Source organism: Orbicella faveolata, unplaced genomic scaffold, assembly GCF_042242905.1.
Source record: "Orbicella faveolata isolate gen_17 unplaced genomic scaffold, um_ofav_v1 contig_24, whole genome shotgun sequence".
NCBI classification, from domain to species: domain Eukaryota; kingdom Metazoa; phylum Cnidaria; class Anthozoa; order Scleractinia; family Merulinidae; genus Orbicella; species Orbicella faveolata.
Window position 1 is genome coordinate 21144146 of NW_028301552.1, and position 15955 is coordinate 21160100.

At 38.9% G+C, this 15955-nt stretch overlaps 1 protein-coding gene across 1 annotated transcript; it reads left to right on the plus strand.

Moving 5' to 3' along the window:
* Window positions 1-832: 832 nt before the first annotated feature.
* On the plus strand, window positions 833-11721 carry LOC110044646 (uncharacterized). Its single transcript, XM_089292468.1, has 10 exons — window positions 833-941; window positions 1570-1617; window positions 2148-2215; window positions 2734-2799; window positions 3465-3714; window positions 4179-4332; window positions 4846-5066; window positions 6024-6077; window positions 10198-10470; window positions 11060-11721. The coding sequence occupies exons 3-10, from the start codon at window positions 2150-2152 to the stop codon at window positions 11350-11352; spliced, it is 1377 nt and encodes a 458-aa protein (XP_089148594.1). The 5' UTR covers window positions 833-941; window positions 1570-1617; window positions 2148-2149; the 3' UTR covers window positions 11353-11721.
* Window positions 11722-15955: the final 4234 nt, after the last annotated feature.

A 15955-nucleotide genomic window follows, 5' to 3' on the forward strand; every position in this document is an offset into this window, starting at 1 on the left:
GCTACAAACACAAGCCACAGGATAAGACACAAAAAGGTCTTGACAAGAGATGTGGAGACTTAAAGTTTTTTGGCTAATTTTTTTTTGTTATTTTTTTTTTTTTATCGTTAACTTTTTTACGGTTAACGGATTAAATTTCCCATATTTTACGTCTAACGGCTAAATTTTTGGTCCGTTTTACTGGTAACGGTTAATCCCATTGAGATTTGAGACCCTCATACCTTAATCTCGTTTCCAGACTCCCGCGCGTTTTTGGTCAGCGGTGACCGAACGAACGACAGAGGTGCGTCTCGATTTTTGACCATAAGAATGGAGACCTCTAAGAACAAGAACGACAATTAATAACTGTGAAGCTCTCCGCGTGACCTGCTTACGGCTTTAGGTAGTAAAATAATGAGACAAGACAAGCCTTCTTCTCTCGTTTCTTTCCTGTCATCAACAAAGCTCCTCCCTCTTACATATTTTGGCCCAGAACATTTTTGAAAAGTTTGAACTGATCACCAATGAAAAAAATTTATTCCGCATTAACAACAATTAATCTCAATAATTTTCATTTAGTAACATCTTTCTAGCTTGTTCATTGAATCGTAATATGAATTTTAGTCGCTTGGTCGGTGCGCTGATGCGATTTAAAGACGACCCGTTAATTTTATTGTCGACAGTACAGCCCACGATGTCAGCTCCATTGGCTCACCTGTTTTGCTATGAATCCTAGTGCAGGTGAAATGAAATGTAAATGAAACTATAGTGAAATGTAGACGACAAGTTAATTGTCTCAACGGACTTAAAGCATAGTACAGCCTACGGGAAACGTACTGTAAGGTGAGGCGATGAAATCTCGCACAGTTTACTTGATAGGACTGTTAGGCGTTAGAAAAGAATTGGTGATATTTTTATAATCTTTTTCCCGTCTGCTAAATTGGTCAGATTCCCAAAATAAAGTAAGTAATACATTCTATGCGATGACATTAATGCGAGAAATAGAAACTAAAATCGTTTACGTTATGTATCTTCTTACCGTGTAGGCAAAAGAATACATTAACACTGAAGTGAACTGGGCACGTATTCCGGATCTAAAATTTTTTCAGCCTTCTAGAGCGACAGATATCCCCCGCGAATTATGGCAAATGAATCAATTCGTTCGCCAAAAGCGATCGGCAAGTGTCACTTGGAAAGTTATCATTTTATCGGGTTGCTAATGTTTCCTTAACCACAATTTGCTTTTCCAACGCAGCCATCCACTTCGAGGGTTAATATTGCAAATGAATATATAGAAGATCACTCCCACGAGACAGTTCTGTTAATCGTATAAAATGAACGAGAACTAGTCGAGTCCACTTTCGTTATATAAAAGATCATACATTCGAATTGCGGAGAAAGATGTAACTAAAGACATGAATGATGGTAATCCCAGTGATCAGACTTGAACGGGACAGAACGTTCAAGCCTGATTTTTTTTAATTTATTTATTTGCTTGTTTGCGTGTTTGTTTGTTTGGTTTTTCAGGCTTTATTTTCACAGCTGATTAAGTTGCGTACAACACAGCGATAATAATTTATGTCTTTACAGGGAGTTGACACTATTCCGGTGGGGTGAGCATTTACGTCGCGGGAAAAGGTTGGAGATGCTTGTCGTTTCTATAGGAGTGTTTAGGACGAGCCGCAGTCCGCGGTACCTTTTAGCGGTCAAATAAAGCGAAACCACACCAAGATTGGTCTTTTAAGGGCTTAATCAGGTTTTAATTCAAACGTTCCGACTTGTGTGCCCGACTTTTTCACATGGAGGTCCTCCCGTGGGATATTTCAGCATTACTACTACCGTACCATAGACACCAAACTAAGCTGCGCTCTACAAGCTAGTTCAGCTGGCCCGTAGCACTCACTTCACCTTCAAGTTATATTTTCTCATCTTTTTTTTTCTTTCCGTAATTTATTCATTTTGAGTTTCTACTGTTCTAGGACTGAAGCGTGATTATTCTTCCTCAAAACCGTTTCCAGCACTTTCCATTACGGACTTTAAGAACTTCGAAAATCTCCTTGAATTAATAAACTCTGCATGAGGCACTTCACTGAGTTGTTTGGTCTTGTTAAAAGCAGCCCATGGTACAATGCTTAGCTTATCTTAACGGACTCTCTCTTTCTTTTTAGGGATGAATTTCCTACAGTTTACTTCGCTTATAAGTTTTCTTATTTTTCTTAATGTTACATACATTCAGGTAAGAGTCGATTTTAATAATTAGTATAATAGAAATTGTGGAAGCGCGGTGGCCTTATGTGTTGCCTTACGGAAGTGCGGTCGCCCCCGGATCGTGCGGTTTAATCTAGAGCCCTGGCCGGGAACATTTTATGTTGAGGAAAACCGGCCGAAGATAAGCGCCGGGCTGATGGGCCACTTGGCTCATATGCAGACTTTGCCATAACTGAAATTAATTGCGTCTGTGAGGACTGTTGTTTAAATTCTATGCAGAACTGAAAATGCACAAAGAAATAATGGTCGTAAACTGATGATGTCCTGTTTGAAATGTTCTTTGAAAACATCTTTTGCAATATGAACAATTGTAAAAGAAGCCTAATGCATATAAGCGAATTTTTTTGCTATCTTTTGGTAATGTCTAAGAAGGATGATTCAAGCTTTATTGCCTTCAGTGATCTTATTCTCAATTATTTTATTTTCAGTTCTTTTATACCATTCAGACACTTATTTGCTCACTGGCCACAGTTGTTTCTTTATTAGGCGGAAACAAGCATGGACAATGTAAAAGCGATATGGAATCGATATTCGCAAGTGACGAAAGGAGATGTAAGAACTCTTTGGATGAATTAGGAAGAAATGTGATTATTAACTAGCGATAAAATAAATGGTAAAAAAATAATGAGGGGAGTCATAGTGGGGGGCGGGGGGGGGGGGGGGGGGCGTGGGCGTGGAGGTAATCCGAGGGATGGCGCAGTGATGAGAGTGCTCGCCTCCCAACAATGTGGCCCGGAATCCGATTCTGGCTCTGTACCATATGTGGGTTGAGTTTGATGTTGGTTCTCGCCTTGCTCCGAGGGTTTTTCTCCGGGTTCTCCGGTTTTCCTCTCTCCACAAAAACCAACATCTCCAAATTCCAATTTGACCAGGATGGAGGACCAGCATGAAAACCAGCTAAGGCTGATGTGGCTTCCTCTCTAAATATTGTAATGTATTATTCAAAAAAATCAACAGGCACGCAGCCACATTGTCGGAGAACTTCTGATCACGACAGCTTGGTGATATCAGTCGTCGTCCTTGGTAATTCCCTTTTTGCACATTTTCTACTGCACACATAAGATAACGCTTGATTTTCTTTAACCGTGAACATCAAAGAGAAGATGAAAAGAAGATCTCTGTTGACGTGACTTCAACGACTTTAGGACCTTACTCAGATATCTCTGCATGTGAATATATATAAACATATCGAAGGTTATTTCTCTCTTTTCAATTAGAGCACCTACTACGGAGATTATCCAGGAGGTGGAGCATGCGCATTAGATCCACCGTCGCCGCTGAACAAACAGCCTGACTGGATCATGGTTGCAGCTGGAAAGGATGACTACCAGAAGTCACTTGGATGCGGCATGTGTATTAAAATCACGGCCAATGGAGAACAAACGAGCCCCTCTACTGGGGGACCCACTCCCATGAAAGGCACCTACAAGGCCTATGTTGGTGACCTGTGTGGAGGATGCAAACAGGGTGGGTCGACTATGGTAATGGTTACAAACTAGTGAAAGGCATACCAGTTTATTACCACCATATGCACGAGTCTACAGCAGTTAATGAGACATCACTGGCCTCTATAACTTTAAATGCAAATGGCATTAACATCGGCATATCTATAAGAATACATGCCAAACTTGAATTGATGATCGCCTTTGTTGAAAAATACTGCACTAGAACAAAATTATTTTCTCGTGAGCACAAAATTTAACAGAGTGCATGGTATCTTTTTAAATGGGAGGTTATAATCTTAAGTTGAAAACGTCGATATTACTAACGTTTTTCAAATAATTACCTTTTGTCAGTTGAGAAATAATAACCAAGAAACGTATTGCAGTTATTCCACTATAACAATACACTTACTATTTACATCATGTTATATAACAATTGGCATGCTTGACCTTTTATATTTGTTGTCATCTTGCATCCGATCCTCGCAGCCGGTTTTGATCTTTATATCGAAGGCTATGGTAAGTACAAGACCTCATTCAAAGCAGTCGAGTGTCCTACTGTACCTGGCAAAGATGGGAACATCCAGTTCCGTTTTACAGGAAGTAACCCCTGGTCAATGAAATTACAAGCTAGGAACTCCAAGTGAGTACCATATTCCTTTCTATTAAAAACATTGGCACACACCTTCGGGAACAGTGTACAAAAGGCGAGCTAAATATGACGAGAATTAAGTTTTACACTAGATATTTTTTAAAAGCAGAATCGAACAAGGAATTCAAAATGGACATTTCTTAGATCTGTTGGCCTCATACTTTGATTTCGCACTGAATGACTTTCTTTTCACAACCTAAAAGGAAGTGCAAAAACTTTAGCTAAATTTTTCTATATTTTCTTACGTGAAACGAAGATAGCCAATTTCGATATATTAAAATTCTAACTTGACTCCGAGGCTTAGGGGAATAATACAAAAGAAATTGCATCAAGAATTAGGAATGAATAATTAACTTCTTTTGTTTTATTCCCGTAAGCCTTGGAAGTTAGAATGCTAATATATTGAAATTGCCCCGCTATCAAGGCTTAAATTTTCAAATAAAAATGCATAAAATTCAAGAGTAGAAGATGACGATGACGTCGTTTCTGTTGCTTGTTTAACAGAGTAGTAACAGTGGGTATGGAGATCGAACACAATAACAAGTGGGTTTGTATGAAAAGAACAGATGACAACTATTTTAACATCGATGGATTGGGAGAGATAAAATTCCCAAAGAAATTCAGGATCACAAGCATAAGCGGCGAGCAACTGCAGGCCACCCTACCGGGGATAAAGAATGATGAGAACATTCCCACTGATATACAGTACTCCGGATTTAAACCAGGTAGGTCTTTGGGGGAAGAGAATTATCCCATGGGAAGAAGAAACTTTCAATCTTTGTTACAATACAGGCTCCGGTAAGATGAAGCGCAGCTCCTGGCTTTGTCGAGAAGTGGCAGTAATGGGGTTGTGGAATTAAGAACGCATTAGATGCTTCAAGAAAACAATAAATGCATGTTTTCATTTTTCAAAGACTAAGTTTTAAGTGAAATTTCTTGACTTAAAGAGGCGCATAAGCATTGGTTTGTGAAGCTGAATAGTAGGGTTGTACATATTAAGCGGCCTCTTCCGTTGGGTTGGTGAAATCTTAAATTTGTAATTTGTGATACTTGTAATTTGTTAAAGATGTGTCACTTTAAATAAATAAATAAATAAATAAATAAAAAATGTATAACTTTAATTTCATACAGTTCGTCGTTAGTAATTCGCGTCAATCTTTTAACTTCGTTAATTTTTGCGCTATTCTTTGCTCATTTGCCATCATTTTGAGATCTATTTGGTGTTTTGGTACCTTAATAAACTTTCAGAATCAGTTCCCTTCTATTTGAAGGTAATCTCGGGCAGAAACTACAAAATTGCCCGCCGCGGGCGAAATTGCCCCGCATACTGATTTTGCATCATATTGTCATACAAATGAGAACAGTTTAACTGTGCAAAGTACTTTTCGATCTAGGTACACCTTCAGGAGGTGCACCTTTAAACATTCTAGTGAAGTCTTGTGGGCTCTTGCGTATAACGCGCATGGGTACGTAAAATTGCTCACTGATGAGAGAGGTAATAAGCATTTAATGAAACTGTTGTTCTGCGTGAGAGGGCAAGTGGAGCCTCTAGCTCCTGAGCTAGTCGACTGATTAAGGTTAATTGACAGCCGTATCTACGTCGGTTAATTTTAACACCTTTACCTGCCTCAAGTATCATTACTTTTTGACGCTTAGTATTTTTATCTTTTTCTCTGTTGCAGACAGTAATCCAGAGAGCCTCAAATGCTACGGACAAGCAGGAAAATCCGAGCAACGTGAGTGACAGAGACAATGCCGTTAAAGTGCACCTAACCCCAAAATGTTTTTTTCGCTAAAACAAATCTAGACTTTATTTGAAGCATTTGGGCGAAGAAATTTTTGAATTTGGTTGAATCCTCGATTTTCTATGCCCTTTCAAAGTCGCGATTAAGTGTTTCACGACCGCGTTTTAGGGAGTCTGGGGCGGCGGTACCTGATGACGTCTACCCAGGAACCAAACACAATAGCGCCTCAGTCAACTCTCTGTATTTGCTCGAGAAAATAGAACGCAAAACTAATCGTTCCGATGTATTTTGGGACTAAAACGTCCAAGTTTTGTCTCAGAATCATTTCTTTTTCGTCACTGGAGTCAGAGTTAAGTTTCGATTCGGAAGACTCCGAAATAAACTTCGATCGAGCACGTTCGACAACTGTGAACTCACTGCTTAGAGCTTTGAGAGCAATTTACAATATTTCAAGCGACGACGGGGAAGACGTCTTTGCGGACGAGCTGCTTGTGTATTAGGAATGGAAAGCTAGATACGAAGTGGAGGAGCAGGCAAACGAAAAGCAGGAAAGAAACTCAAGGACTGCTTTGGATGGTAATTTCGTCAACTAAACATAAGATTCCCACGCGTGTTTATAGCCCGTTTACATTTGTCCTTACCGAGAATGTATTTTGTCAAGGTTCTGTTAAATCCAGTTTGTGTTTTACTTTCAGTTGAATGCTTCATGTTTATAAGAGCGACGTACGTGTTGCAGTTTTCGAGACTTGATGACCTCCAAAACATTGGCTTCGATCGATTGAAAATCGTATTGTTTGGACCTGTATTTTTGAAGCTGCGGGAAGCAAGGCGGAAGGAAACATTTCATACAATTACCGATTTCACATTGTCACACGTTTTAAGTCGTAACTCCAAATAACCAATGTAAATTGTTCTCAAAGTTTGCAGTGAAATTCGTCGGATAAGCGAAAAGGATGTGTTCCCTGGGCGGTCCGCAGATAAAGGTACGCGGTCATATTTTCGACGCTATTGCACAGAATCTTTGTCGCACTACTGATTTCCAAACCTTTGAAAAACTCTGTGAGTCTAACAATTTTGTTATCATGTAACTCTAGAGGATTAATCTTCGACTTTCATCTAAATCGAAAGAGAAATAAGTGTTGGTTAGCGACGTACAGTTGCGATCTATTTACATATCAGTATAACGCTTCTTGATCATGACCGGATCACACAACTTTGCCGGTTATGTTATAAATACTGCGGGATTGGAAGATATAGGTTGTAGGTAGTATTTCTACAAATTGCTGGTTAGCTTTAAGTAGAAAATTTATGAAAATAGCGTTCGAAAGTCTGCGGAACAAATTCCAGTGACAGTTCTTCAATGGTTCTCACAGATTCAGTTCGCTTGTTTCGGTTCGACAAAATCAACCATCGTTTACGTCTTTATTGCACCATTAGTCGATCATCGTCAGTAAATTGTACATATATCTTTCTTTAAATCTGGAATATTGCTGCAACAGCCGATAGCACCTCTGGAAGGCGTTTCTGTGCACTTTTCGAATGTGTATTGCACCATCCTGAAGGAAATGAGAGGAAATGAGATATCCAACCTTCCTGGGTAGACGTCACAAGAGCCGCTGGACCCATTCTCCTCAAACTCGGTCGTGAAACAAAATGGCGGTGTTTTGGAGCTATTTTCGAGATTTCGTCGTGGCATAGAAAATCGAGGATTTAACGGAATTCAAAAATTTTTTCGCAGAACTATTTCAAATAATAAGTAGATTCGTTCTAGCGAAAAAAAATTTTTGGGGTTAGGTGCACTTTAATATAAGCTGTCAGTCAATAAGGGTCAAGTCTGCGTCGCGCCTTCCTCCTCCCCTCCTCCTTCCCTCCTCCTCCCCCCCTTCAGCAATAAATTCGCTGGTACTCATTTATGTACCTGGGCCGAGAGAGGCACAGTGAGGTAAAGTGTCTTGCACAAGAGTACAACATCATGACTTAGGCCAGGGCTCAAGCAACGGACCACTCGATACGGAGTCCGGCGCATCAACCATTACACCATCGCAACTCCACACGTTAAACAAATGTCATAGCAACACAAGGTCTGACACTGATGAAAAGGGTTTTGAGGACTAGCTGGGTGGACATTCCAAAAAACCCGATCCATTTCAATCCTTTCTAACTCCGGCAGAAACAACCAGCAAGGCGTAACAGTGTTTATTTGCGACTCTAGAACTGCAGTTTACACGCTTTTACATCATGCTCTTGGTATCAGAAAAAGAGAAAAAGAAATCTGAAAAGTAAAAGACCGTACAAGAGGTCTTAGACGTCCCTCAGATTTTGAAAGCTTTTGTTTTCATCCGTGAGGAAACTTAGACTTAATTAAGGTGGTATGATACCTTAGGCTTACCTTTAAGGGCCCATTAACCGATCTTTTCGAGCCGTTGCGAAGGAAAATTTAGTCTCATCTGACCTCCTCATTTTTAGTTAGTTCAGAGTTATTTCATGTGTTTCAACTTTTTCATGACCAGTAACACTAGTGATGACGTCATCAGGCCACGCCCATGGTCATGTGACTAATACAGAAAAAATGCAAAGGCTCCCAGGCAAATTGCTTTCTCGGTATTTTTTTCATTGATTTAATATTTTAGTTTAAATCTTCATTACGCTATGCATCGATTTTGTTTCATTTCTAAAAGGTCAGATTTTGAGAGCGTTTCAAAATATTGAAAAATTCGTAATTTTCCGAAAAAAGTATGATTTCGAAAAAGGAATGCATAGCTATGTTGCCAACGTTGGCTTTAATCGAAATTCGTCAAAAAAGGCTGGATTTAATGAAAAACCGCGTTTCCTTTAGCATTTAAAGAAACCGTAAGTGCGCCCGATATCTATTGGAAGTTACCCTATCAGCGCGTGCGCAATTTACACTACCAGCGCACTTCGGTAAGATCAAACAAAGCCACACGGAGTTAGTTTTTCTCTTTCTATTGCTCTTGTTTTTCTGTCTTTCTCTTATTTTGTCTTTGCTTATACTTTTTTTACTTTGCAATTTGCGAAACACAACGAAAAACATCTAAAATGTATGCGAATTTGCAAGTTTTTGAGTTGTTTTTATTTTCCGTGCTCAGGCTGACGTAAGTGACCGGAAGTTAAATTTCACCTCCTTAGCAACGCGTGCGAGCGCGCGCATGAATCGGTTAATGGGCCCTTAAAACTGGAAAGTTTAAACATTATTTGAAACATTTTCATTAGTCCCTCCAGTAATAATTAACACTCACTGAGAGAAATTGTTTGGCACTGTTGTTGACACCATCTGTTACCATAGCAACAGGAGCACGCCCACTAGACCCTCATTTTACAGGCATCACGCCAACAGCAATAACTTTATAACGAAAACTCCTGTGGTCCTGAAATTTTTAGGATATCTTATGCATAGATAGATCTGGGCAATGAACCTAAAACATTCTATATAGCATGATTCTTGCAAAATAAATAAAAAAACTTTCACGTAAACAAATAATGGGCCCTTTCTAGAAAAAAATATGCCTGCCATGGAATGGTCAATTTACCTTTGTACTTTGTTTTAGGTTTATTGCACAGAAGTACCATTCAAGATTTTCTACAGAAAATTGCATGAAATTATCTTGAATAGTTTTTGAACTACACATGTTGAGCTTCTTGGAATTCTATCAAAATGCAGTTTGACGGGAAAATGCATCTAAAAGTTGCACTTGGGTTTTAAAAGCCTCTGTTCAATCTCTGAGCAAAGCAGGTGTCTTAAAATGCTCCAGCAGCATAGGTAACACCCTCTGCTTGCTGGTTCTTGTCTTCTTTCTTCTTTCTTTGTCCCGTTAGGACCGTTCTCCTCTTCTTCCTTTCGTTGCTCTCTTTTTACTCAGCCCCGCGAATACGATCTAGGTTAAGGCGCCTACACCCCTCTTCTGTGTATTTTCCTGAGGAAATTTTGAGTGCTTTTAGAAGCAGCAGAACAGTCCTAGCCCCAATATTGAGGAAACTAGATACGATGGGATTCACCTCTAGCTTGTTGCGAAGAGGTGCTTCATTTCTTTCTCTCTTTCTTTTTATATATTTTATTTTCACTTGTTTCAATTTTCAAACGATAAATTTATAGCTGTTGGTCCAACTAGTGCGCCAGCTCCAAGCTCAACAGGGGCTTCCCAGACAACACCAACTCCAAGCTCAACGGGAAGTGCCCAGACAACATCACCTACAGACAGCAGCACTCCATCAGGGAGCACAATCCCACCAACAACCCAGCCTACCTCAGGAGGCAGCACATCCACAGGTGGTAGTACGCCCCCAACAAGCCCTGTACCCTCTACAACACCGAGCAGCACAAGTCCCGCTTCTTCTTCGACAGCTCCCTCTTCCAAGCCTCCTGGAGGTAAGCCCAGTAATAAGACCGGTTGTAAAGGAATAAAAAAGCTTGCATAAACTCCGTGTGCCACTTCTAAATTAGTACAACATGTTCATGTTCATTCAAAATTTTGCATTTATTGTTTAACATCTTGTTTTTCAAACATAACTGATTCAGTTTCTAAACGGGCAAACAATGTTTGACCTAATATCGATTAAACGTAATGTCTCTATTACGTGCAACCACAAGAAAAACAAAACAATCATGATAAGTTGTTACACGAAATCCGATCCGTTTTATTTTGCTAGCAAATTCTTAACTCTTAATTCCTTCCTCTTTGTGATGGAAGTTCAAAACCGGCTCTGTGTCTGTCATGAATCCGTTTTTGTGATTGGCTTTTTTTTTTGGAGAGTACACGTACTAGTAAATTGATGATAATGTGCAAGAGTTGGGGAAAAACGAAAAGAAGATTTTAAATTCGCATAAATCCTTCCAGCAGTAAGTTCAAAGGATACAAAACCGCATAAGGTAATCAGCTTTAGTCAGTTATGAAAGTTAGCATGTGTTCTGAAGTTTATAGAAACATTACACATGTCAAAATACGTTTTGCTTTCAGAAGGGGACATGACATTCTGCAATGAAAAACCATCTGGATATTACTCTGATCCAAAAGATTGTAACAGCTTCTACCACTGCGCTAATGGTATAACGTACTGGAAACATTGTCCCGAGGGACTCTATTTCAGCCCTGTTAATAAGGTTTGTGACTGGCCCAGAAACGTGGAATGTACAGCCGAGGGTCAGCAAGATAAGCAGATGAGATACCCGCAGGGTATTCGTAAGATCAGTCAGATTTTAAAGAAGAGCAAGTGTCTGGGAAACAAGTCAGAGGAAGGAATTATGAACTAAGATAAATTTTACAGCTTTGACTTGATATAATCCTCTGGGTCGTCCACAAAGACAACAAAAACAGCGATAACGGCAGCAACAACAACAACAACAACAACAAAAACGATAACAACAACAGCAACAACAAGCGTTCAACTGTCATGGGGATAAAACCATATTGTAAACTTTATGAAAAAAATCTAGAGGGGCAGGCAAATATTAGCCACCCTTTTCCCGGCCACTAACCTTGTACGTCCGAAGGTTAAATCAAACACCTAATACGAGCAACGGTGTTAAAATAAACAGCCAACAAAAACAGCGGTTAATCAGAGTGATGGTACTTGATAGAACTGCTTCCCACGAAATAAAAGAAAAAAATTATCTTGAAAAGATCACGTGATTTGAAATGGGGAAACAAACTTATATATTTTATGACTAAGGAACTCATTAACTACCAACTCAAACATTCATTGGCAATCATCTTCTCTTGCCCTAAACTTAAATGCAGTCTTCTATTGGACCAGAACGAATCACGTGACGCGCGTCAAAACTGTATAATCCCAATCAATCAATCTTTATTTGTACTCACTCTTGCTAAAAAAAAATTACAATGTTGAATGAAAATATCAAAACGAAATTAGAGTACTAGCTGCCTAGAATAATCATAGGGGCTAGCGGAGCCAGCCAGCCAGTTAACATCAGCATTAAATAGAAATAAAATACAGGTCAGCAAGAAAATGTAAATAAAATTAAATTCACACGCAAGAAGAAAAGAAGAAAAGGAAAAACGCTATTTCTATGCTATGAAGGAAGTTTAAAATAGTTAAATTTATATATGAATACAAAACATTAATATAAGAAGAGCACACAATAGCTATGGCAACTAATAACAGCCATATATTAAACTATAAAAGAAAGACTTGGAAAGGTGACAGAAATTAACAAAAGACTAATTGAAAGCGAAGAGCGATCATCTCAGTAAATTTTCCAATTTAAACAATTGGAAAGAAGAAGCCTGAAAAAATCAGGGCTTCAACGGGATTCGAACCCGTGACCTTCGCGATACCGGTGCGATGCTCTACCAACTGAGGTCACGCAGAGGTCACGGGTTCGAATCCCGTTGAAGCCCTGATTTTTTCAGGCTTCTTCTTTCCAATTGCTTAAATTGGAAAATTTACTGCGATGATCATTCTTCACTCTCATCTACAACCGCAGTTCAAATATGAATTATTTCATGTATACTTCAGATCAAAAGACTAATTTACAGGTAAATTCCAAAACAACACAACTGCTGTGAAGAACATAAGTAACTAATAATCTTTGACTAGATCGCTTTTTACTGATGCTTTGAAGTTTGAAATAGAGAAGGTTTTCAAATTTTCACTAATTGAGTTCCATGCTTTGGGGCCCTTAAATCTTACGTTGAATACTCCATAATTTGTTCTTACTTTAGGTAAAGTATAGAGCATATTCGAAGCACCTCTTGTATTATGGTTATGCCTTTTACTAACTTGAGTGAAAAAAGCATCAAATACAGATGGTAGACGTCAATTGTGAAATTTATACATAAAGACTGCAATATTAAGAAAGACAAGGTCAGGCAGTTTAACAATATTCAAGTGTTTGAAAATTGGACTAGAATGCTCATGTAATTTAGGGAAAGTCATCACTCTAATTGCACTCTTTTGTAAAATAAACAAAGGATGGGTAGTTGAAGAATAGGTGTTACCCCAAGAAATTAAATCATAGGTTAAGAAGGGATATATTGAGGCATAATATAGTTTAACCAGAATATCTGAATTCACATAATAACGAAGTTTAGAACGAATCCCAATATTTCGCTTTATAGCAACATAGCTTACTTGACTTTTCCATGATAAATTGGAATCTATTATCCCCTTGGGCAAACAAAACTCACTGACTTCCTTGGGGCGACAACAGCTTGAACCTTGGACTTGCACGTGATCAGGACATGTGGCTTACAATGGCGCCATGAATTCCTCGAGCGATGTGCATTTCCATTTCCTTTTCGTCGTTTGTTGTGCTACGTTGGAACCTTCGCAGTTTTCCCCCCCCAGGGTTAGTGAAGCTGTGTTGATTTATTCGAGCTATTACAGACGAGCATTCCAACTTTATTCCTACGGAGAAGTTGAATCGCCGAGAAAAGCAGCCGACTTGGCAGATCACAAATCGGTAAATTGAGCGTTTGTTTCGGAGAAACACTGGTGGCCGTTATGGAATGCTAAAAACGTGAATGTTTAAGCCACTACCCGCCATCTTAAATGACCGGCGCGTTTTTTAAAATCTTCAGTAAATAAGCAAGAGATTTGTTCCTCAGTTCTGCTGGATGCATACCTAGACAAATACACTGACCACGATAAACCGACTTATGGCTCGTCATGTTAAAGTTGTTGCACATACATAAAGCTGCAATTTTTGTATATATTTTGAATTTCAATTTGTTATTTCGCTGAACTAGTACTGAGGAAGCCTTCGCTATAAGCCTGGTGGTCTTTCAAGGTCTCCTCGCCCCCTCTTTGCTATTTTTTTATTTACTGGCAAATAAATAGAGACGACGACGACGACGACGACGACAACGATGATAATGATAATGATGATGATGATGATGATGATGATGATGATGATGATGATGATGATGATGATGATGAACTGCAAGAAGGTGGTGAATGTCCAGGACCTTTAATTTTAAAGTTGTCTTGACAATCTTGTTATGTTTGGTAGTCAGGATCTCAAAAGGGACGAGGGTGCTGGTCCGCAATTTTGGAAAAAAAAAAACCTGAGAGGCACCAAGATCTTGTTTTGTGGGCGTGGCTTGAATTTCTTTTTATACCCCCAAGAGGTACCAATTCTAAAACAACACATTATCTCCTGTCTGTTTTTTTTTCCGGCTCCATGCCTTGAAAGGTACCGCGAAAGCTCCTGCTGTGGACCTTAAGAGATACCAAAACCGCTTTCTATCCCCTAAAAGGTACGACGAACACCCCCGTCCTTTTTGGGAGCTCGTGGGTTGATACCGTATGCTTAAGGTGGTATGGTACCCTCAATATAGACCAAAAAGTTTGTTTAACTATGGTGAAGAAAGATCAATTGTGTGCTATTGCACTCAAGAAGAGAAATTAAATTTCTAGAGTTTTACTCAAAATGGTTGCTATGGAAACCAGCCACAGCCATTTGAAGTAGTGTTTTATAGTATTGACGCCAACACTTCCTGCTCTTTTACAAAACAAGAATTGACTGTCAAATAAGCATATCATGTAAGTTTCTGTTTTGTTCTGTGCAATGAACCTAAGTTTTGACAGTTAACTCTTATTTTCAATGCTTTTTACAGCTTTATTTGGAAATAACCTTATTTTTTACCACACCCAGTGGACAAATCATCTCATGTCACGTGACAGATCTTAAAATGTTACGATTTTTTTGGTTTATATCATCGCGACAGTATCGGTCTTTGATCAGCTCAAGTTTCGGGAATTCTACTTAAAAACCTTGCAAAGTAGAAATGTTGGCGCGAAGTCAGTCGGTACACGAGTAAACTTTTGAGGAAAATGCACTTTAAGTTTCTTACACGAAGTATTAAGCGTTTAACGAGCCACAAATAGCGGGGAAGGGAGGTGCAGATTGGATCTCGGGGGAGGGGTGCAATGGCTGTTCTATTTTTGTAAAAAGTTACTACAGTTGTGGGAAATATTCCTTTTCATAAGGGAAATGAATGAGCCTGTGATGGCAATTTGAGGGAAAGCTTTTCACAAATAATTATACCAATCGAGTTGTGCATGTCTTAAAAGTTTTTTTCTAAATAGTTTCGTTCATATAGGTTAAAAATAATCTATAATTTTGGTCACGTTTTTATAGTAAACAGTCGTTGCTATGGCCGTTGCTACGTGAAAAAACGTATGCCACTGTGTACTGTCCTTAAATTTCACACTCATCTGGAGGGAAGGAAATTCGGCAAGATCGTTTCAAAATGTTTTGGCAAGTCCTCAAGGGTCTTAAGTCTTGTATTTCCAAGAAATTGAATTTTTCATGAACATCGCCATATTTTAGGGTACCATACCCCCTTAACACCCTTCAGGGGTTTAGTTCGTCTATTGATCAGGCACGAGGGGCATCGACCAAAGACGTTAACAGAACGGACAGGAGTAAAAAAAGAAACCGTGGCCTTATATTTTCCTAATACAATCCCGAACGAGCTTGGTTAATGATGGATTTATCACACGACTTCGTAATTGAAATAAAGCTGTAGGAACCTAACCTGGTCCAATATATACTAAGCAATTAAAAATATGGCACCGACAATAAAACGATCGGATCGATTGATTCTAATTATCATCTCTGAACTAACTTGGTAATGTGTTTTTCGTAATCTGAACTGTTTGCTTAAAAAAAGTTAATTGCAATTGTAATTAAAAAATACAGTTACAATTACTATATTCAATATAAGTTTACATCTTAAGACTAAGAGAAGAACAAACTTTTAACAAAACCTTTCCGGTCAAGATCACCGTACCATTGCCCTCTTGGCAAAATTTGACTAATTTGGACGAATTCGTCTTTTGGACAATTAATTTCTGACCGCTTTCGTTTCAATCAAGTAATTCAGATT